Here is a 24,581-nt window from a genome sequence, read left to right on the forward strand (position 1 = left end):
GTCTGAGCAGAATGAAGAGAATAAAGAGGAGGCAGGGCTCTTTTTCCTCTACCCCACCTTCCACCAATCAGATGAAGGCAAGGAAACCACCCCTAAACGAATAAGGAATAATGGTGAACATCCAAATGAATCAAGAGGCGGGGCTGAGAATCTGGTTTAGCTATTTAAGCAACCTTCAAGGAGTTGGAGAGGAGGAGCTGGACAGGTGCGACAAAGGCCGATTTCCCTTTCTGACTCTGTATAGGTGTCTGCCTAGCTTTAATCGAAGAATGTTTAGCAGCACAATCCTGATTGGTGCTGATCCATAAATGACCCCTGATTGGCCAATTTATGCAAAGGGAAAAGACTGAAAGGAAAATAGTTACTATGATACAGAACACATACCAATCATGTAGCAATATGGAGTAATGTTCTGAAGATTACCTGTGTACCTAAGGAGAATAAAGTAGGTGTGTGACCTTCTACTTGTGTTTGTCAGTGAGCACATGCCATAGATTCTCTGTAAAGGGTGTCAGAAGGGAAACCTTTGAAACTATTCCCACCATAAAAATCTTATGTAAAAGCAAACAGGCAAACAGTAATGAGTAGGCCATCCAAATGGCAGGAGAAAGACAGTTGTCAGTGCACGAAACTCACTATGAGACATTAGTCCAACTTATAGATATGATAGCTTCTAATCGAGTAAAACCAAACAACCATTCACTGTGTTTCCAAGGTACACCACCATGACGATTTCTTTTTTTTTTTTTAAACAGCGATTGAGCCAGTGGCCTCCATACAGATGGGCATACTACATTGCACCCACTCTCATAGGTGACTTGCATAAAGTATACCAGGCTGTAAACCCAGATGGTCCCACCTGCAATAGTGATATCAAGAAGCCAGTTGTGGGAAGGCTGGGTTTTATTGAAGAAACTCATCTACAACAATTCAGAGGACTCAAACGACACTCCGCATCAGCTGCTTTACAGGTCCAGAGGTGCTGCTGAAAAGTGGGTACAAATAAATAGCACTACAGAGGAGATCAGCATGACTAAATTATTCTAGAACCTCATATGGAAGCATTTTCTCCCTTGATGCAAAGATGGGGTTGTCAACACCTGAATCCTACTATATCCAACAACGTGAAACTAGCCAATGCTTGCTAAATATGTTATCAAATTAATCTAGCAATAACTCCAGTAACCACAACATCCACAGCTGGCTCCTTTGTAGGAGACGTCAAGGTATGACCCGTGGTGTAAGATAAGACCATGGCATAGCAGAAGGCCAAGAGTTGGGTTCTCTAGAACATTCTGTGCGTACAGTTATAGTCCCTCTAGGCTATTAGTGCTTCAAGTGCGGTCATGTGGCTGACACTGTCCACGACGCGATAAAGGAGAATCCACCACTGGAAGTGTCATCAGGGTACATTTTTGAAAATCAGGAACCTGGGAACATCCACATACATGTGACCCGTGTATCAAGAGGATCCCTACGAAGGGGTTAGTAGATAGTGAGTGCTTTTGAAGGGTCCTAAGTCTACTTCTATGCACATGTACCCTTGTTAACATTATTGGTACCCAGGGATATATGAAAAGCTATCCCAATGCTTAGAGAAATCAGTCAGGTCATCAAGAGAACAAGACTTCAAAATATTAGTCCAATCTCTTGTATTATCTAGAATGGACTACTGCAACTCATTCTTAACAGATCTACACCTTCTCAGTCAGTGTGACTAGAATCTAGAACTCCGACACTCACAACTCTTTCTTCATTATTCCATTATCACATTTGATTCCTCTATCAGAGGCCTTCTCTCCCTTCTTTAACTTACCTTTCTCTTGTGTCCTAAGAGAGTGCTGAGTCAAAGGTACTCTTATTTCCTGGACGTCTCCTACTTCTATTACAAAGCTGGTATAGTTCATTTCGTAGGCTTACCGAAGAAAGTGCAATGCAATAGAGGTAAGTGAAAGTCTTTATTGTGTAGAGTCCTCTGACTAGAGCTCACAAACTGCCACTTTGTCAACGTTCTAACGTGAGCTCCATTTACAACATTCTAAATCCAACAGGCACGTACAAAGGAGAAAGGAGGAACACCGGGAAAGGAAGGAATATACCATTAGTTCATTACAACACATCTCCATTTTTTATATATATATTCAACTGAAAAGGTTAAGATACAATTAACCTTTAAAGAGGAAGATGAGGAAGATTTATTTTAGATTAATAAACAAAACAAAAGGTGTTACAAAGTGTTGCTAAATATATACAGCTACATAATACAACACTGAAAGAGTGCTCTTTAAGTTAAATTGACATAACAGACACCAGGAATATATGCAAGTCTGACATTAATCCATTTTGTAGAAAGATTGCCAACATGGGTCATCAAATTCTAAATTCTTTATTTCTTTGTGTTACGGGAAACATTATATCAGTATCCACTGGGATAGCCTTTCCAGGAATGAGGGCTGCAGGGCAACAAGCTAAATGATCCCTACTCCAAGTACGACCATTCTCCAGTACCACAACGTTAAGTTTAACCTGTTTAATTCTCTCTGGTTTGGAGAATGATGTGAACTTGTTTTGAGTGTTGTGGGGACGTTTAACCACTACCCATTGCCCTTCCTTCCAGTCACATTTGATCGGTCCCCATTTATTGTTGAACCACCTTTTATATGGTTTTTGACTGAGCTTTACTTTTCCTTTGGCAATCTTTCTATCAGTACAGATAGGATTTACACCATTAAACTACTTAGGCGTCAGCTTAGAACCAGTGTTCCACCCGTTAAGGGATACAAAAGGGGATATATCAAACACAGCACTGGGAGTGGTGTGGTATGACCATAACATTTTCCTAACTGCCTTATCAACTGGTTCACATGCGGTTTGGGCCAACTGCATGGTCTCTTTAATCATTCTGTTTGCCCTTTCTACTAGACCATTTAGCATTGGGCCAGTAAAGGGGAGTTCTGATGTGGCAGATAGACAAAAGTTTAAGAAAGAACATCATTTCCTCAGACGTGAACTGTACACCATTGTCAGTTGCAATGGTGCTAGGTAATCCATCTTTAGAGAAAGTATCAGACAAATTCAATCAATGTGAATGTATTAATATTACCCACAAATTTGGTAGTGATCCAATGCGAGTGGTAATACACCATCACAAACATGTATCTATTAAACACATTATGCAAATTCATAGGTCCTATTATGTCCAGACCTAACTTGTCCCATGGTTTGTTTGGAACCTCAACAGGAAGGAGAGGGATCTTGCGAGTGATTCTGGTTTTATCACTAGCACAGCACGCTAGACAATCTTTCACCTCTTTTTTCCACCAATGAGTCCAAATATGGGAACCAATAGTCATTTTGAATCTTGCTCTTAGTCATAATCTTCCCTAAATGTCCCTCATGGGCAATTTCAATTATGCTGTCACAGACTTTACAAGGGGCTACAATTTTGTTGGACCTCATGACTTTGTTCTCAATAATGGATAGTTCATTCCTCAAATTTCAATAGGGCTGGAGGTTCTCGGGCAACTCTCTACATTTGCTCGGCCATCCCTCAGTGATCTTTTCTTTGACTGCAATAAGAATTTCATCGTCACTGTCAGATTGTTCACATTCTGCCTTATAAATGGCTGGAATACCTATGGACAGTATAGACTCTCCAGTGGGCTTTTCCGGAGGGTCTATCCTCTCAACAGGTTAACGGGATAAGCAGTCTGCTACTTGGTTTTGTGTACCTGGGACATACATAATGCTGAAATTGTACCTTTGTAAACCCAAAACCCATTTTCCCCGATGTCGCGCTGGCTCTCCCATCTGACTATGCTATAACCAGAAGGGATAGGGTGTCCGGAAAGGGTGGAGGAATCGCTATAATTTATGATAAGTCCTACCAATGTAAATTGGAAGATTTAGTTATTTCTAATTCTGAAGCAGCGTTATTTAAAATTACATTGACACCTCATATTACCTTCTCGGGTATTCTTGTCTATCGCCCCCCTGGACCCTCGAGTTCCTGGACCCTGTCTCTACCAGAATTAATTGCACCTCATCTTCTTAAAGCATCTAATTTCACCATATTAGGTGGTTTTAACTTACATCTTGAAAATCCGGATTGTACTACTAGTAGTACACTAATAGCGGACCTCGCTGCTTTAAAACTTTTACTTAGTAATAAAGGTCCCACCCATGTGGCAGGGCACCTGTTGGATCCTATCTTTTCTAACTTAACTTGCCTTCATTGTGATCCTGCTCTCCCTCTATGCTGGTCTGACCATTTCGCTACTAAATTTCAGTGCACATTTTTCCTGACCCCAACGGTAGCCACTGTGAGTAGCCCTCATAGAACTCGGAATTGGAGAAGATTGGACTTGGAATTTTTTAACAGGACTCTTAAAGAGAATGCTCCGACTATTTCACATATATCAACCCACTCTTCTAGTATAATACATGATTGGCTTTTGGACACGGTTGAGTGTTGCCTTCCCTTATCTACAAAGAAGAAATATAATCACCGTTTACCTGCCCCTTGGTTTACAGAGCAATTAAAAAGTGAAAAAACTAAATGGAAAGACGCTGGAGAAGGAATTACTCTCAAGACTCTAAATCTAATTATAAGCTAGCATTAAAGCAATATCAAGCTCATTGTAAACTGGCTAGAAAGGAATTTGTATCGTCCACTATCTCTAATGCTCAGAATTGTGCACGTACTCTGTTCAGCATGGTAAAACTTGCTGGCTCAGATATACAGTCATGCCTCCTATCCTTAACGAACAACAATGCGATAATCTCGCAAGTTATTTCGTAGACAAAGTTGAACTAATTTACTCTGCCTTACAAACCACTCAGAAAGAAGTATCTGGTATGACACCTTCACTGTTTGAGTCTGCTTACAGAGTAAATAACCCTATGAGTCTAGAAACCTGGTCGTTACTTGATCTTAATTCCTTTAAAAAAAAATCTTAAATAGTATCAAATCTGGCTCTCCTCGTGATTTGATCCCTGCTTTTGTGTTGCAGCAGCTGGACTCTTCCCCCCTGTTGCTTATTATGCAGCTGCTTAATGCTTCGATTCGTGAAGCTGTTGTCCCTTCTGATTGGAAGCATGCGATGTTCTTGTCTTTTGAAGAAGGCCAACGCAGATCCTTCTCAGTTGTCCAATTTTAGGCCGATTTCCTTGCTCCCTATTTATTCCAAAGTCTTGGAAAAACATATCAATCAGCAGCTTACTCACTTTGTGGACTCTGCGAATCTCTTACATCCTTCCCAGTCCGGTTTTCGAGCAGGTTTCTCCATGGAGACCACCTTGCTTGGAGTTTCAGAGGCGCTACGACAGCGCTTAGATGTTGGGGACACCGTAGCTCTTATATTGCTCGACTTGAGCGCTGCATTTGATACGGTGTCCCACACTATTTTACTAAAATCCTTGCAGTCCTTTGGCATCACTGGCACAGCACTTGACTGGCTCAAGTCATTCCTTGCTAAGCGGACTTTTCAGGTTTTTTCTTCTAGTGCTACCTCTAAAACTTATCCCTCCTCTTATGGGGTGCCACAGGGCTCTATTTTGAGTCCTATTTTATTTAACTTATATATTAAACCCTTGGCAATAATAGCAGAGAACTCAGGATTGAGTCTGTTCTCGTATGCCAATGACACACAGATCATTTTTTCCCTTTCTTCGGGAAAGCTGGGTGACCCTTCGGTGCTTCAGATTGGCTTAAACAACATCGCATCATGGATGAAAGCCAATCTCCTTAAACTCAACGGCGATAAGACCGAAGTCCTCATCTTGAGGAAGAACAAGGACCTTTGCGGCCCTCGGCATTGGCCATGTGAGATGGGCCCTCTCCCTCAGCCTTCCACTTGTGTCCGCAACCTGGGAGTTTTGATCGATGTTAATCTATCTTTGAGGCTGCAGGCTGTAAAGGTGGCTGTCACTTGTTTTGCCATCTTGAAGTGGCTTAAGAAAATCACTTGGATGCTTCCCGTTTCCACCCAGAAAACCGTAGTCCACGCACTGGTGAACTCGAGACTGGACTATGGAAACATCTTCTATTTGGGTTCCAATAAGGATGTTATACGGAAATTGCAAGTACTGCAAAATTCCGCCGCCAGGTTGCTGTGCCACCTCCCAAAAAATTCCTCTACTTCCAATGCTCTCCATAAACTTCACTGGCTCAGGATCGAAAACCGAGTGAAGTTTAAAGCCATATGCTACATGCATAAAATTAAATTTGGCTCTTCCCCAAAGTACTTACAAACTTTGGTTCGCCCCTACTTACCCTCTCGCCTACTTCGCTCAGCCACCCAAGGAAACTTTGTGGTGCCCAATGTTAAATTTAAAAGAATTGGTGGACGCTCCTTTGCTTACCTTGGTCCTGTGCTCTGGAACTCTCTCCCTATTGCAATCCGTAATGAAACCTTATCTTTGGCTTTTCGAAAATCTTTAAAAACCTGGCTGTTTAATCAATAATCTGCTCTCTCTTGTTCTGCTCTCTGTCAGTTTTTAGCGCTGGGAAACCCTAGGAGGGTAGCTGTGCGCTCTACAAAATTACTTTAACATAACTTTAACATAACAAATGCGGGGTGTGTTTTTTTTCATGCTTTTAGTGCAACACATTAGAATGAGGGGCTTACGGTCTGTTCTTAAAACAAATTGTATACCCTACAAGAAAAACTTGAAATGGTTTATGGCCCAGTAACATGCAAAAGCTTATTTTTTTATTGTTGAGTAATTGTATTCAGCCTCCTTGAGTGTTCTAGAAGCACAGGTCATTATCCTCTCTTTACCTCCTGTTATCTGTGTAAGGGACACACCCAAACCTTTCATGCTGGTGTCAATAGCTAGTATGGTGTTTGCCTTAGTGCCAAACATGGCCAAATATGGTGCACTGATAATGGCTTTTTTAGCAGATTGAAATTGGTTTGGCACTGTTCTGTCCACTGAAATTAGAAATTTTTCTTAAGTAGAACTCCAGGGAAGTGAACCTGTTCAGCACAATTCTTTACATATTTGGCCATGTATTCAACAAGACCTAGGAGTGACTTGAGTGTGTCTTTGTTAGTAGGGGCAGGTGCTAATTTAACTGAGTCAACCAAACAGATTTTTGGTTTAATACCATCTTCTGAGGTTGTGTGCGCCTCAGGTACTCAACTGATTTGACACCAATTTTACATTTATCCATTTTGTTGGTAACCCATGCTTAATCAAGCTTATGTAGAACTTCTTCCAATGAGCTGTTATGTTCTTCTTTAGATCTACAGTACACCACAGTCTTCCTGAAAACAGGTAACTTATTCAGTGCCCTGCTGCATCGCCCTTGGAACACAGCAGCAGCAGATGCCAATCCAAATGACATTCTGCAGAATTGGTGTGCCCCAAAGGAGGTTATGAATGATTTCAAAGCTTTTGATTCAGGGTGGAGAGCTACCTGGTGGTAAGCGGATAAAATATCCAACACTCTGAAGTAACTAAAACCTTGTATGACACTCAACATCCCATTAATGATCGGCAGGGGGTGTCTGTCAATCCAAATATTGGCGTTTAGGTCTCTAAGATCCACACATAGGTGGATACTTTTCCCCTCCTTCCTTTTTTTTTTTTTGCAGAGTTTTCTATAGCGCGAACTTGACCCGAATCCAATCAGGTCTCAGAGCGCTTTACATAGCACCAGTTACGTTACATTAGGACACACATTCATTCTTTCTTAGGCACGGGGAGATTAAGTGATTTGCCCAGAATCACAGGATGTTCAGCATCATTACTGAGACTCGAACCCAGTTCCCCAGGTCAGAGGTCGAGCGCCCTAGCCGTTAGGCCCAACTCCTTCCTTGGAGGCAATAACAATGGGGGCCAACCACTCTGCACACTAGATTTTCTCAATCACTCCCGAGGCCTCCAGTCTCTCCGATTCTTTTAAAAGTGGTTCCCTCATAAGCAAATGTATGGGGCAAACTTTATGTACCACAGATTTGGCACCTGGCTTAAGTCTGATTTTGTGAATAAATTATTATCCCTAACTCGTTAGTTAAAGCTTTAGGAAATATATTGCATATGCTCATTTCCGTAATAGACCTGTCCACCAAATAGACCTGCTCCAGCATTCGGATCCAGTTTGATCCCCAGGTCTCTCTGATGCTTCTACCCTAGAAGGTTTGAACCTTGCTTGGTAATGTATACCTTCCCCAATGTGGTCCTGCACCTAAAATTGATTTGCATGAGCAACATACCAGATAAGGGAATAGGGACTTTGTTATAGCCTCCTGGACTTATATCTGAAGTCAAATCAAGTCAAGGAAAGCTTTATTCGGCTGCTATATAAAACAGTCATAAAAGCACAGATTAAAAACACAGCATATTATTTACATATAAAAATAATACAGACATTTTTACAGTTAAAAAGAGGTGAAACATAATACATACATTGCTATTCCAGTAAGATACTTTTCCTTATATAAAGTGCAGCTTTTAAGAACTGAGCTATCCTCCATGCTACATGCTCATTCTCTAGTAATTGGAGTAAAAGCATTGCTTGGCAACACCACCTGAGCCCAAGTTTTCTTAAAAAAGGAATAATCCAAGCTTTTCTTTGCTCTTGATAAATTTTGCAAAACAGGACTAAATGCATGGTAGATTGGGTAGAGATGTTATCGCAAGGGTACATTATTAGAATACGAGACCAATCATTCATTTTCGGGAATGTCATCAATCTGTGAATAATACTCAATCTTAACCTAGTAAGAAGAAATCTGTCAACGGTTCCTGGCACAAAAGATAGGTAGGGCTCCATCCCTATGGTAGTACGTAACAGTTGATGGGATCTCACAATTATTTTTGCTACAGATTCTCCATGCAATCTTTTAGCTTTTAAAAACTGGATGCCCTCTTTCTTTAATAACTTTCTTGGGATCTCCATCATTGAAGATGGGGTTAAAAAATATTCAGGATGGCCCAATTCATTCATAAAGTCCCGTACAAATTTAATCCAAGGGATTGTAAGGGCCCCGTCTAGTCTTAGGGTATCTTTTAAAATCTCTCTGTTCAACTCTGTCTGGTCCTTACACCAGACTCTATGCCACAGAAGGATAGGCTCTAGTTTTACCAAATCTGCTATATGGGGAAGAGCTAACTCCTCGTGGCAAATAAAGGTAGATGTACTAGGAGGAGCAGATAGAATGTACCTTGTGAACTCATTTTCGATCGTTTGTAGGGGATTAATATCCACAAAGCCCCACACCCCGGCTCCATAGGTTGCCATGGTGACACACTTTGCTTTATATATATATATGCAGCAATTCTGTAGGTGGTTTCCTACCTAACTTATTAGCAACGTTTGATAGTGCAGCAGTAGATCTAGCAAAGGCTGTTTTTTGGGCAGATATGGCGGGTGCCCAGGAATCATGGTGATTAAAAAGTACACCTAGGTAAGAAAACGTTTTTGTGGATGCTAACTTTTCCCTGTCTATGAACATTTCACGGGTCTTCTGCTTCCCTTGCTTATGCCTCATAACATACGTCTTGATTATATTGGTTTCAAGACCAAGATCGCTCATAAATATGCTAAAAATATCCAGGGCTCTCTGGAGGCCGTTTTGAGTGCGCGCCATCAATACGGCGTCATCCGCATAAAGAAGTGCGGGAATTAATCGGCCGCCAGCTTGAGGAAAATCTTTGCCCTGGAGAATCAATGCATCTTCAAGTCCGTTTATATAAAGGTTAAAAATGAAGGGGGCCAGCACACAACCTTGTCTGACACCTCTCCTGATTGGGAAGACTTCAGTGCATTCTCCCTTCTGACCAAAACGGACGCTTGCTGACGCGTCACTATACAGTTGGCGTAGGAGCGTGATAATTTGTAGATCAACCCCCACCCCTTCAAGGACCTCCCACAGTCTGTTGTGCTTGACTGAATCAAAGGCCGCAGTGAGGTCCACAAAGGCCATATAGAGGCTGCCTTTTTTTGCTCGTGGACTTGCCTATCTATATTGTAAGATTTAAGGACTGCTCAATGGTACCAAGACCGTCACGGAACCCATACTGGAGGTCAGATAGAATCTTATTTTCCTCAGCCTAGACTGCTATACGTTCCAGTATGACCCTCCCTAACACCTTAACCATAGAATCTAGGAGAGAAATCGGTCTATAGCATCCTGGGTCTTCACGATTGCCCTTTTTAAAAATTGGAATTATTATTGATTGTGCCCATGTTGGGGGGAGGGTTGACCTTATGCTGGCATTAAAAACCTGTGTCAATATGGGCCCCCACAGGGGGACATTGTGTTTATACAGGTCAACTGGTGCCCCATCGGGCCCCGGTGCTTTCCCGCCCGCACTTTGTGCCAGTGCCCTAATAACCTCCTCCAGGGTGATTTCTAAATCAATATGTTCACAATTATTTATGTTACAATCCTCCGGATGGCTCCCTGAATTCCCTCGTTCATTATATAGTTTGGAGACGTGGGTAATCCAGGCTTCTTCTGTAATAGCCATCTCCACTGAGGGACCTTTACTTGGGGCTAGAAAGGGGGTTCTCAGGACCTTCCAGAAAGCAGTACTATCTTTCTGCTCGGCAGCATTATGTAAAGAGTCCCAAGCATCGTTACGAAGGGTTTGTTTTCTTTCTTTTAGTGCCCTTCTGTAGTCTAGTTGGGACATTGGGTAGTGATCTTGGCTTAGTATACAATACCTGTCTTAAATTGGAATATGCCCTAGAGCATTTTTTATTAAACCAACCGTGAGGTTTCAATGTATTACTGAATTGTACAGTTAACACATTTCTGGCCACCCTGGTAATATTTACAAAGCAGTTCACTATCGTTGCATCCAGGGCATCCTCACTTAGACAGGTTTCTATCTCAGACCTACATTTCACTAAAACATTTTTAATTAGCAGATCTGAAGTCAATATGGTGTGTCATTTATCTACGGAGTTCTTCTTGAATGTTGCTTCATTTATCAAGGTGTACGGTGAGCAAGAAACCACAAAATCTTTAAAATGTACACCATCTAAGGAAATCTCACCTGAGGGATATGTAGTGTTGTAAGTTATAGTGGTATTAAATACAAATGTTTTATTCCTCTGAATTTTCTTCACCAACCATATGCGTTACTTAATTTCCCGTATTTCTGCAAACCTTTGAGAAGTGTCCCCTTTTATTGCATTTCCTGCAAGTTACTCCTCCAGCAGGGCATTTTGGGTACCTTGCCAAATGGTTGATGTTACCAAATCTGTAACACTTGAATCTACCACTCTCTGATTTCTGTTTAAGTGTTCCATTGTTACTCCCTTTAACTTGGTCAATTTGTTCCGCAACTTTGCTCACAAACTCCATATCTAGGCAGTTGTCTACCATCTTTGTTTCTAATGGCTCTTTCATTTCTATCATGCAAATTGCAGTATGTTCCACACTTTTGGCTATGTTCACTGCTTGTAATAAATCAGGATTTTCTGCTAGTAGTCTTTCTTGAACTTTCTTATTGTTGGTGCACCTTACCAGCTGATCTCTTATCAAAGAGGCTGCCAAAACACCAAATCCACATATGGAAGATAAACCTCTCAAGGCTGCAACATAAATTGGACCTCAGGATCCGCCCCCTCCCTTCACCACTATGCAAACGCGCCCGTGTTGTGTATTAAGTTGGGGAATTAACTCCCCTTGAATCCTGAGGGTCCCTGGGGTGCAACTAGCCCACCAGCTACCTCCATTAAGCGGCACAGAGCTGCGTTGCAGAGAGGTGTAAAAAGGGGAGTGGCCTCAGACCACCTCTCTGCAATGCAGCCCCCTGGCGCATACTGGAGGTTCCTGGTGGGCTAGTTGGCCCCCAGGGACCCCCAGTATTCAAGGGGAATTCGTTCCCCATCTGCAAATGCGCCAGGGGGCGCGTTTGCAGAGTGCAGCAAAGAGGGGGCATGACCACCGGCGCGATCCGTTTTTTTTTTTTTTTAAAGAAGGTGGGCTGTGAGGCCACCCTTCTTTTTCTAATTTATTGGTCCTGGGGACCCCATCCCCCAGGGCCTGCCCCCAATTTATTTATTTTTAAATGAAGGAAATTAGGAAGGAGGCCGCGTGGCCCTCCCTCCCGAGGCCTTATTCGTCCCCGGGAACCCCATCCCCCGGGCATGGCCTCTTTTTTAGTTTTTGATTTGTTTTGGAGGGGGGCTGCATTACCCCCCTCCTCTGTCCACTTATGGCCCCGGGGACCCAATCCCGGGGCCGGCCTTTCTTGAAAAATTATTATTTTTTTTTTTAATTTTGGGGAGGGGAGCCACGTGGCCCCCCTCCCGGGCCACTAATAGCCCTCTCCGTTGGGGGTCCCCAATCCCCCCACGTTCCCGCCGGCTCCCCGCATCCCTCGGGAGCCGGTATTGCTTTTCCACATGGAGAGCTGCTAAGATGCAGCTCCCCGTGTGGAAAAGCAATTTGGTTTGCATTTTGAAAGAGAGAGCAGGTTTCCTGCTCTCTCTTTCTAAATCCAAAACAAGTTTGCTATGGCAGGGTAGGAGCCGCGAGGCTCCCGCCCTGCCATAGCAAACTACAGTGTCCCGGGGGTGGACACCCCGGGACACTGCAGGAGCCGGCCCTGGGGGGTAGCGGTCCCCAGGGCCATCAAGGGCTCCAGGGGGGCCGCGCGGCCCCCTCCCACTTAGTTCAAAGCCCCAGTGGGTGGTGGTCCCCAGGGCTTGGGGGTCCGTAACGGACCCCCTATTTTAAATATTTAGTGCCCCGGGGAGGTGGCGGTCCCGGGGCGTGTGGGGGGGCTCAAGCCCCCCCACACAGGTATTTTTTTATTTTTAAAACAAGCCCCGGGGGTGGCGGTCCCCGGGGCTGTGGGGGGCCGTGAGCCCCCCGCAAATATGTAAATAAAGCCCTGGGGGTGGCGGTCCCCGGGGCTTGGGGGGCCCTTTGAGCCCCCCCACCCATTTCATTTTGTAGCCCCGGGTGGTGGCGGTCCCCGGGGCTGGGGGGTCCCTCTGGGCCCCCTATTACATTATGCATATTGCCCCTGGGGCTTTTTTTTTTTTTTTTTTTTAAATCGGCAGGATACGCGCACCCTAAGCAGATTTTGCCGATTTAAAAAAAAAATCAAAATTTGGGGCCCTGGGGGTCCTTGAGGGACCCCCTAAGCAGGCCTAGGGGGTCAGGGTGTTTCTACCCTGCCCCCTTTCTGCGGTTTTTTCTCTGCTTTCTAGTGCCTCGGTTCTACCTCGGTTTTACTTTTGATTTTCTCAGCAACTACAGAACGGATTTACACCATTTAACCAAAAGGCACGACTCTGAACCAAGGGCTACCTTTTTGCCAAATTTGGTGTAATTCCGTTCATCAGTTCGGGCTGTAGCTGCGACTAAAGGTTCCTATGGAAAATTGCATGAGGAAAACACGTTTTGGGACCCCCCTTTTTTCTTGGCCCCCGCTTGACGAATCACCCCAAGACTTTCAGGATAGGAGCGGACCGGAGCTGGCCAAAAGTTTTGAAAATTTCGCGAAGATTCGTCAACTGGCGCCAAAGTTATTGGGAATAGAATGTTGCGGATTTCCTATGGAAAATAGGTACTAACTATAACTACCTACTGGCGACCGCCAGTAGGATATATATATATATATATATATATATATATATATATATATATATATATATATATATATATATATATATATATATATATATATATATATATATATACACATACACACACACATACACACACACATAGTGAGGAAGATGTGGAGGGGCATAATCTTTTACTGCAGGGCACACTGGATGACAGGGGTATTACCATCTTAAATTCATACGCCCCTAATACAAATGATCTGTATTTTTATGTGGGGCTTCAGGACCTCTTAGACTGCGGCGTGGGCTCCCCATTTTTCTGGGAGGGGGACTTCAATTGCATTTTGGATGGGAATGTGGATCGTTTTCTTCCAAGGCGGGGTACTAAACCTCTGATGGTGAACTCTCTCCGGGAGGTAATGTGCAATTTCGGATTGCTGGCTGGCAGGCGAGTGTTGCAACTGAAAGGGGGGCTTGAATACACCGGTCACTCCCAGTCTTATAATGCCGATAGTCGCCGGGACCGATTCTTAGTGGGAGGGATTGATCACTTGCGATTAAGCGCAGTGACTCATTTGGGGCGGTTCCTGTTTAATCATGCCCCAGTGCTCTTGGCCCTGGCTAGGGGGATTGCAGCTCATTGAATTCGTAGTAGGAGGAGGCCTTCTGATCTCTTGACAGACCAGGTCTGCAGGGAGACACTGGCCACTTCATTGAACTGATATCTGGAACGGAATTGGGAGATTATGTACACTAGAGATATGGAACGGCAGGCGCTCAAGGCAGTGAAGAGAAGGGAATGTACTGGAACGGTCTGTGGAGTGTGGAGCCAGCTGGAAGAGGACCTAAAGGTGCAGGAGGGTAAGCTGGCTGACCAACAAAAGAGTGAAGAATATTTGGCACAAGTGCGCAGATCTATGCTGGGGGTTCACAGGAAAATGCAGGATCTTTGGGATTCTCTAGATAGGATTACTCTTAGATCATATTGTCAACTGTTACATAGGTAGGGGAATAAATCAGGTAATCTGGTGGCTTGGAATCTTCGGTGTGAGACAGAGATACTTCCCACTGTCAGTACGGAATGCTCAGTGGACTTTACAGATCAGACAACTTGATATTTTGTCTGCTTTTCTAGATCATTTGAAGGGGGTTCACAGAGCTAGTCCGGTGGAGGAGATAGAAGGATTTTTGACCCGCATGGGGTTACTGCATCTACAGCGGACCCTGAGGCTGGATTTGGAAGAGGAGATTAAATTAGAGGAGCATGGAACTGCCATTAAGGCGCTGAACAGATCCAAAGCCCCGGGCGGGACGGGTTCCCAGTAGAGTTTTATCAGACATACTCTACCGTGCTCAAGGAGAAATTACTGGAGGTCTTTCTGGAGGCGAAGGGAGCGGGGATTCTTCCGGCAACCTTAAGGGAAGGGATTGTGTGCCTGATGATAAAACCCAGGGGAGACCCAGTGGATCCTTCCTCGTACAGACCCCCTCCCCATGCTTAATTCGGACCTTAAAATATTTTGCAAGATTCAGAAATCTACGTTGCAGGGGGTGGTTCACAAATTAGTGGAGGATAATCAATGTGGCTTCATGTCGGCACGTAGTACCACCTAAAATATGCGTAGACTTACCCATACACTGTGTGACACTTTAGGCAGCGTAGAAGGGATGGCCTTGGTATCACTCGACCTTGAAAAGGCCTTTGATATGGTTGAGTGGGGATATTTAATGGCTGTGCTACAAGGTATGGGGATTGAGCCCAATTTTTGTGCATGGCTAAGACTTTAGTACACAGAGCCTTCGATTCGTATCAAGGTGGGTGGGGAGCTCTCAGTCATGGATCGTCGGCAGAGGCATGAGACAGGGATGCCCTCTTTCACCTCTTATCTTTGGGCTTACAATTGTTGCGATGCAGAAAGATGACACCATGGAGGATCCTGGTAGGAGGCACTATTCATTTGGTGTCGTCGTATGCAATTAACCGCCCTTAATGCAGCTCCTGGGGTTTTTGGGTCGGGTCTGCAGTCTTAAAGTTAATGTCCGAAAGTCACTTTTGTTCCCTTGGGAGGATTAGTAGGGAGACCTCTGGACCAGTTGTCACCTGTTGGGCTCCATTGGGAGCCGGGCGGGTTTCAATAACTAGGGGTTTGGGTCACTCACACCGAGGCAGAGCATAAGCTTAAAAATGTGGACAGAGTCGTGGGTGGGCTGGAGATTTCGATTGATTTCTGGATTAAACTCCCACTTTCTGTAATGGGTGGAGCAGCTATAGCGAAAATGGTCTTCCTGCTGCGTTGTCTGTATCTAGTGCAGATTTCCTTTTTCCCCACTCTAGGCCAGATTATTTCGCAGGTTAGATAGCTTACTGGTTTCACTGATTTGGGCCAGACAACGAAGTCGGGTGGCATTGGCAGCTGTATAGAGGGACATGGAGGATGGAGGGTTGGCAGTTATTGATATTCAGCTTTATTATTATGCAGCACATATGCAGCACGCCGTGCATTGGTTGTCAGAGCTGCCTAGCTGGGAGAAACGGTTACTGGGGGACAGGATTGGAGGGGACACCTTGCCACAGATATTAATGCGGGGAGACAAATAATTACCTATTTCTATAGGGCCTTTTGGGGTGATATGAACAAGCAGCCATAAACAGTGCGAGCAGCCTGGGAGTGTGTATTGGGGGCACCCGTTTCGGACACTGACTGGGCCCATGCTGCAGTCTTGCTTGGTACACACTGTGTCTTGTAGTGGTAGATTTAAGCTGCTCCATTTTAATTTTTATACACAACACTTAAATAACACCGTACACACTGAATAAAATGGACCCCTCTTGAGGGGGTAAATGTGTGCGCTGCAAAGAGGTGGGGGCTGCCTTCCTGCACCTGTACGGCAGTGAAATGGGGCCAAGACTTTTTGGGGGGCAAGTGGCAGCCGAAATAGAGGGTGGCGATTTCTATTATGCTGCTTGCATGCTTGTTGGGGGTGGTGAGCAGACCTAGGGGGCGAAAACTTTCATTTAAACCTGCGCAGTTGGCCCTTCTCTTAGCCAAAGGGAGCACTAGGGTACCACTGTTGATTCAGTGGCTGTGGGACTTACTGGAATAGGGAGTGGCGGAGGAACACCACATGCGATTGAACCGCACCGACGATAGGGCAGTGGAGGAGATATTGCTCTAGGCCGAAATGCTTCACTATAAGTGGAGACTCGGATGCGGGCAGTAGTTCGGAGGCGGAGGCAGAGGGGTGAATATTCTGGTCGATGATTGTGGTATTATATATGTGATGACCAGGTGGGCTTTATGGTGTGATTCTTGCACGATGTTTTTTCTCAACGTTCATGTGAATGACAGCTGGGGACACCCATGATTTTCATTCTATTTTGTATTTGCCTCCACCCCATCTGCAATGGGATCTTCTGTATAACCTGAAACTTTGGCACTGTATGTTACTTACTGTTTCTTTTAAAACCCAATAAAACTCAATTTTAAAAAAAACCAAAAGCTAGACAATCTTCTTGCTGCTCTCCAGATATATCTTTTTATTTTGTAAAGAGGCAGCAGATTTCACTGAACACAATGACTGTGCTTGCCTGGTTTCTTTATTGGCAATATGAAGATTATTTTTCTTCTCATTAGCCATATGCTTCATTGTTCAGGTATCATTACTTCAAAGGAGAAGATATTTGTTAATTTTTCACATGAAAGTTTAGTAGGTGTATTCTTTAACCTGAATCCAACTTATCCTCCATGGGAATCTTGACATTTGGGCATAAAACTATAGCAAGACATGCTGTGTGTGATTCAAACTGTCACACATATGGTTGAGAATTTTACTGTACCATTACATTTATTTTTCATTAAACATGCTCATAAAAACAAATGGCCCTCCGCCCAGGTACTTTCACTGCAATCAAAGCAAGCAAATGTCTTCAGTGACAACACATGAGAATTACATGATGGATGCAAGCTCGCACAGAAAGCACGGTCATCTCGATCTTCCAAATTAAGTCCAAGGCTCTCAACTCACCATTCGCCAGTCCGAGGGGTTTGAAGGATGCTGTTGGGGTGACTGTGTTTGTAGAATCAATGAAATTAAGAGATGCACAGAAGATTCCAGACAATATATTGCTGAGCTCCTTCCAGGATTTGTCAACACTATGAAGAGAAAACATAACAAAATATTGCTCCGTAAAGCTGTGGGCCAGAGAGGTTGAGAAAGGAGAGGGTTGGTAAGCAAGTAGGTCATAAGAGTAGACTCAATAAGACCTGGGCCATTTGGGAGGTTTGAGTTGGTTTCAGTGCAAGGAACGTCATAGTAAACTGGAAGAAAATGTAATGCAAAAGTGCATGTAAACCATGTGTAAAAATAGTGACTAGCAAAGATAATTTTAAAAGCATTATTTTCATAAAGGGTTGAACACAGTACCAAGTAAATACGCTGAGAAAGACCAAAGACTCAATGCACACTAGATGGGCCTGCCATCAGCGTAGGAATCAATTTAACATTGGCACAAGGGGCTTTATGCTTCAACATTTTCAATTTTTTGTATCCACTTATTCAAACTATGCTTTTGAAGCTTAGAATGTTGTTGATTGTTATTGAATTTATCCAATACCTCAACAGCTTCTTCCAGTCAATCAACTATGATGGCCTCATAGTTCTTAAATGTTTATACAACTGGATTATCTCTATACGTTTGCCCAATTTGTTCTTAATGTTCAGACAAGGCTACCACCAAAGTCACACTTGAACTTCTCTCAGCTTCTTTTTTAAAGTAGTTGTGTCCTTGTGGGACTTAAAAAGTCAATACAATTCTGGAGTAAGCTCCTGTTGTCTATCATGGGAAGGGTGGCTGTGTCAAAAATGATGATGCTACCTCGCTGCCTGCATGTCTTGCAGAATTCTTTCTGCAGTATCCCGAAGTCCACATTTGACACGCTCAATAGCCTACTGATGTCACTTGCGGGGGCAGGGGGAAGGAGCAGAGTTAAGCTGGAGACTCTTAAGCTGGACTTGGGCTCCGGGGGCTTGAGGTTACCTGATTTTAGGTTATATTATATTGCAGAATGAATACAGTATGCAGCGCAGTGGTGTATGGAAGTCGTACAACTGATAAAGAGTTACTGGGGGACTGGAACGATGGGTCACAGTTACAAAGGTTTTTAATGATGGGATCGAAGGTCCCCAGGGATTGCCCCCACATAATGAGGCAAGTAACTGGCCTGGGAACAAGCAGTCACTTTAGTGCTCCGCAAGGCACCCTACGCGGTAGTACTCCCGCTCCAATGGGTACAGGGATTTCAGAGTATTCAGGCATCTATGGATATTTCACAATGGTATGAGGGAGGATGCACATCGGCAGGAGACCTGTACCTAAATGGGAGCTTCCTGACTTTTACCGGGGCTTGTGATTGCTTCCAGGTACCAGCAGGGCATTTCTTTCAGTACGCCAAGATCTTGCGTACGGTCCGTGAGATATGGACCTCCTTCCCAGAGGAGCCGCAGGAGTTGAGCATATTGGCAACACTGCTAGATCCGAGTTCTAGTAGGGCCCTAATTTCGCACTTATACAAAGCCCTGAAGGAAGACCCCACAGCTGATTTATCGATAATCATGGGAAAATGGGACGAAGATCTACCCCTCCCATTGACAGATGGGGAATGGAAGAGAGCACTTGCGCAAGTGGCTGAAGCCACAAGTAATGCCAGATTCAATCTCATCCAATTCTATTATTTGCATCGCACGTACCTGACCCCGCAACGCCGCATGCTGTTCACCCCAGGACTGGTCCCATCCTGTCCTCGATACGGCAACGGACCCTGCCACATTCCTCCATATGATATGGACTTGCATGCGATTGCAGCAGCGCTGGGACCAAGTGGTACAGACCATCCGCTCTGTTACTACAGTAGGAATAGAAGTCACTATAAAACAGTGTCTGTTGGGCGTATTCCCAACCGGAAGAAGGGGACACGTATATGGCTTAAATTTGCGCTGTTGGGAATAGTTCTGGCAAAAAGACGTATTGCAATAAATTTGATACGTTCAGCACCCCCTACACTGAATAAATGGTGCACCGATATGCGTGAATGGGGTGTGGCGGAGGAATGTAGTCTTCGGGCTGTAAGAGTCGACGAGAATACTGAACGAGATCTGACTGAATGGGGACAGATGCCGACAGAAATGTCCTTGACGATAACTCAGGACAATGACACCACTGCGCCTACAGTCGCCCACTCATGACACGTTAACACCCAGTATAGACAGTGCGAATGACTCCTCCTCACCTATACTACATTAATAATGCCAGTTCTCCTATCAATCCAGATAAGGAGAGTTATTTGTGCTGTCCGCTGCTGGGAAGGGGTGAAGTGGGAGGGGTTTAAAAGTTTTGCCTTTTGCTGTTTTTATTGTTTAACTATTAAATTTGATAGAGGTGTAGAGCCAACACACATTGCAATATACAGTGTATCACGGGGTGAGTGGATCTGATGTTGGTCGGCACGGACACGTCTTTCACAAAAGTATGACGGTTTTCCATGTAAAATGTAAATGCTATTTCTCCAAGCTATATTGTGATGCAATGTGGCGAACAATAATAACAAGTTTAAAAAAAAATAATGTTGTTGTGTCATTTGCCCCATGCACTCTCATTCTCTGTCTCTTTCTACCTTTTCTAGGAGTTTCCATAACCCACATGCACTGTCGTTAATAACTCTGTCACTATCCTTACTTTGAGCCAGACTGCTAGATAAAAGAGCCTCCCGATGGCCATCATTCTGTTTTGTCTTGGGGTTGTGCACCTATAGTACAATAAAACCTATCCTCCTGAACAAAATGTTGGCTTGAATCCTTCCCATTCTTTTCTTCGACTGCAAAGTGCGTGGAGCCTAGGGTGAAGTCGCAAATGATTAAAAATAAGAATCACTCATACTTGGAGGGAAGGCTCACTCCTTCTGCTGCTGGTACTAGTACCAGAATACATTAGTAATTAAAGAAACCAACCAACAATACTATACTCAAGAGTGCACATTCACCAAGTGGGTGGTGGTATGCTAGAGTAGATGAGGTAAAAGATCTCTTGATTACTGCTGTAGCGGCTTAGACACTTTTTAAGAAGCTAGAGTGATACTTCAAGGCCAAGGATTTCAGAGCATACACAGTTGAAGATATGTTTATTTTTCTTTTATGTCTGGTAACTGTGATTGGTGTGTGTTATCATTTGTAAAATCAGATTTACATTTGCATGCGTCCTTGCACAAGATTAATGTTAATTTTATTGCACAAGATTAAGGTTACTTTTCAAAGAAGAGTGGTGTTTAGTCAAATGTGTGAAGCAGATGGTTGGGCACTCCTGGGGGTTGGGCACTCATGGGTGGTTGGCTGCATGGTCTGGCCACAGCCAAGGCCCTGCGCCCAACCCCACGCTGTGAACGGTGATGGACATCTTATATTATATACAGAAAGTCCCAAAAATGGCTTGGCTATTCAAGTTTCTATCACGTTATCACAGCTTTATAATTATGCACTTACATCAAAACGCTGAAGATCTTTCCAATGACAGTCGCCATCAGTAAAGACTAAAAGAAAAGCAAGAATCCAGAGTTTTCTTAGTATTTCTCATAAGAGATATTAGCGGCACTGAAAGAACCAGTCATATTTAATTTCGGATCACCTTCAACTGCTCAACCAGAAACAGAAGCACTGAAAATTTTGTGTCAATGCCTACGAATTCCATCTGTTGAACACTTAGACTGAGCAACCTTTCAAAATATGTAAGCAAACCTGAAGAAATAACAAGCATTGGCATAGCCAATAGGTCTCGCCTTTGGGGCCTTATAAGTATTTAGTTATGTAGCATAATATCCTTGGTGCAACAACACCAACTATGTGTGTGTGTGTGTATATGTGTGTGTGTATATGTATATATGTGTGTGTATATGTATATATGTGTGTGTGTGTGTGTGTGTGTGTGTGTATATATGTATACATGTGTATATATATATATATATATATATATATATGGGTTTATATGTATGTGTATATATGTGTGTGTGCATGTATGGGTTTAACTTGCATTAAATATTCTTACCTTGCCTTGTGAAGACATACGTGGTGAAGGCTTATTCATGGTAAATGCTTGTGTAATAAAGTGTTTGTGTTGTAAATGCATTGTATAGTAGATGATTCATGGTAAAGGCATTCTTTTAAACATTGTACAACCCTCACAAAACAAATGGCAAGGCTCCTAAATTCTTGCTGTCAAAATGCCCAACTACTGCAGACATGAGATCTATGCTTCAAGCTTGCAGCACATCTAATACTTCCAGCGTACAAATATAAATTGGTGTTACCACTTTCTTTTACAAGCTGATAAATTCTGGAATCCCCTCCCCGCAAAGATGAGCCACTGAGAATCCTAAAGAGTACAGAGAAATGATTAAGTCTATTGACAGATGGCCATTACCTTTCTGTCTGAAAGCAGGGAAGTAATTTCACGTTGGCGCTGTCGTCTAGCAAATTGTTACCCATAGTCTTGTTAGATCAGTATCTCAGTATAAAAGGCCATACGATCTGCAAATTAGCCCACCTCTTTAAATCCCTCTTGCTTACATTCTAGGCCTACTCCTCTAGAACAGGATTCCCAACATGAGTTGAAACAATGAAAAAGCAGAGTATGAAACTGAGAACTGTGGACATAACTTTATTACATTATTTATATGCAACTCAACACCTTGGCGCTAAAACCTGTTGCACAAGGTGACCGAATGTATTGCACCTCATGCATGCAACTGGGCCTCATATGCTCCGCTACCTAGAACATAGAAATCTAAATTTTTTCTTTACTATCCATATATACGCACTTCATAAGTATTTGTCAAGAACACACTAATTCTCTTAACAGCAATGACATTTCAGCTCCTCTAATGTAACTAATCAAACCACCAATTCTCTATACTGCCAATATGTAGAGCTAATCATAAAGATTCTTGGATAATGCTTCACATGGGTTCAACATGAGAGCGCATAATTCGGGTTTATAAACTTTAGTTCTCGGGAGTCCTACAAATTGAATGATTTGCATCTGAAGAATACAGGTGTCGGCTTGATTAACAAACTAAACAAAGGTCTAATCTTTAGCCATGGCCATGGGTGTCCCGGATTACCGTGCTACTTATCGCGCTTCATGGCCTTGTCAGAGTCAGTAAGCGTCATATAAATGCCATACGAAAACTTTGAATAAGCAAATTAGCTCCAAGCTCAACCCTCAACAAAGTGTAAACGTAAGACCGTGACTCTTCGTTGAAGGCAGGCTTTCGCCAGGAACCACCCACACACAGACTCGCATGAAGATGAGCCTTACGCAAGGATCAGGGCTCGTGTCCAAACGCTAATGCAGTTGCTTTACTGTACTTCAAGACGTAACAGTGTTATTCAATTTAGAACGACAAATGCATGCTTTCTATATTCGTGTTACCCGTTTTTAAATCGAAATGCAGGCGCGCAATAAAATATGCACGTGCACTCACAACTGTGTGCTTTTTTCTTCCTATGAACCAAAAAAGCCTTCTGTTTTCTGACCTGGATTATTTCACTTGAAAAGTGATCGCGAGAGGAAAGCCAGATGGCAACACGCGTAACTGTGCGCGTAACCGCAAGCTTTAGGCCACAAGCAAAAGCGTGTGGTCAGACTTTTTAAAGCCCACTAACTAAATGTCTCGCCAGATCAGCGCATGCGCTGGGGCAGGCGAGACCTAAAAAGTGCAGGGAAGCTTTTATTAGGTAGTTCACGGTCTTTAAAAATAAATTAAAAAAAGAAATTTTCCAAGTAAATCATGGCTTGACTGCCTTGGGCAGAAAAGCACCCACAAACAGTTAGATGGAACTTTACAGAGCGGAGAAGAGACTTAATTGATGATCCTTAAATGCCCATATATTTCCCCTCACAAGACCTAAGGGCTACTTCTATGAACCATTTTTGCAGTTAGAAAGGACCGCAAAAATGCTTTTACTTATGTACGAAACACAAACTGTGATTCGGTAACACTTACAGAATCGAAATTTGAGTTCCCAATTCGGTGTCTGGAAGAGGTGTGTTGAGGCCGCCCCTTCCTAATACGGAATATGAATGGCTTGTACAATTGTTTTGTGACTGAAATGCAGTTACAAAATATCTGCACTTTACGGTGGTAACCCGTTTGCAAATGGGAAGGGGTCTCCAAGGGACTCTTCCCCTTAGAGAATGGTGAAAAGATATTTTTAAGAGCCGGCAGTGGTCCCACAGAGCACTGCCTAACTATTATGAAAAGAAAACGCTTTTATTTTTTAAACGCATCCCATTTTCCTTTATAGAAAACAGGTTGCTTTTTTTTTTTATTTAAAAGGAATCACAGACATGGTGGTCTGCTGACCCCAGCAGGCCACCATCCCTGTCATTTTTGAGAATTCTCAAAGAGTCGCAAACTGAGACCTACCTCATTAATATTCATGAGAAGTTTAATTGCGATCCATTGGGAATTGCAAAAAGGTGTAAAACATACTTTAGTACATTAGTGCTTGCGATTACTAAATAGCAATTCGCAAAAATACACTATTTGGTAATCCCTAACACTAATGTTAGTACATCTGGTCCTAAAAGTCTTTCAAATGAGAACTAAATTGAGATACAAGATGTAGGTGTTCCATTACTATTTGTACCAGCCACTCTCCTGCAAGAAACAGGCAGAAAAGAAGATGATTGTTTCCAAATATATGTGCCTTTCCTATGCTTTGAAAGGTCTTGAGCAGCCTTTTGACTGGTCCTCAGTATCTCTATAAACTGTGATAATGACTAGCTTTAGGCCTTTACCCATATGTTTTATGTATTCTTGCCTACCCTAGATACTAACTTCTCTTAGATGAAGCAATTTTTTAGCATACATTAGAACAAGACATATTTTCTTCTTGAATACAGAGTTTATCTGAACACGTTTGTGGGTTGTGATATTAATTCCATGTTTGAAAATGGATTTTAGTAGACCATATGTCAAAATGTTTT

At 43.2% G+C, this 24,581-nt stretch overlaps 1 protein-coding gene across 1 annotated transcript in view; it reads right to left on the reverse strand.

Annotated features, from left to right (window-relative positions):
- The window catches only part of PIGT (phosphatidylinositol glycan anchor biosynthesis class T), a 253,569-nt gene that overhangs the window by 222,474 nt on the left and 6,514 nt on the right, over positions 1-24,581 (reverse strand). Inside the window, exon 3 of the mRNA XM_085618986.1 lies at positions 17,570-17,697. Coding sequence (XP_085475112.1) covers positions 17,570-17,697 — 128 coding nt within the window. The remainder of the gene's footprint in view (positions 1-17,569; positions 17,698-24,581) is intronic.

This window comes from Triturus cristatus, chromosome 7 (assembly GCF_964204655.1).
Source record: "Triturus cristatus chromosome 7, aTriCri1.1, whole genome shotgun sequence".
Taxonomy (NCBI): domain Eukaryota; kingdom Metazoa; phylum Chordata; class Amphibia; order Caudata; family Salamandridae; genus Triturus; species Triturus cristatus.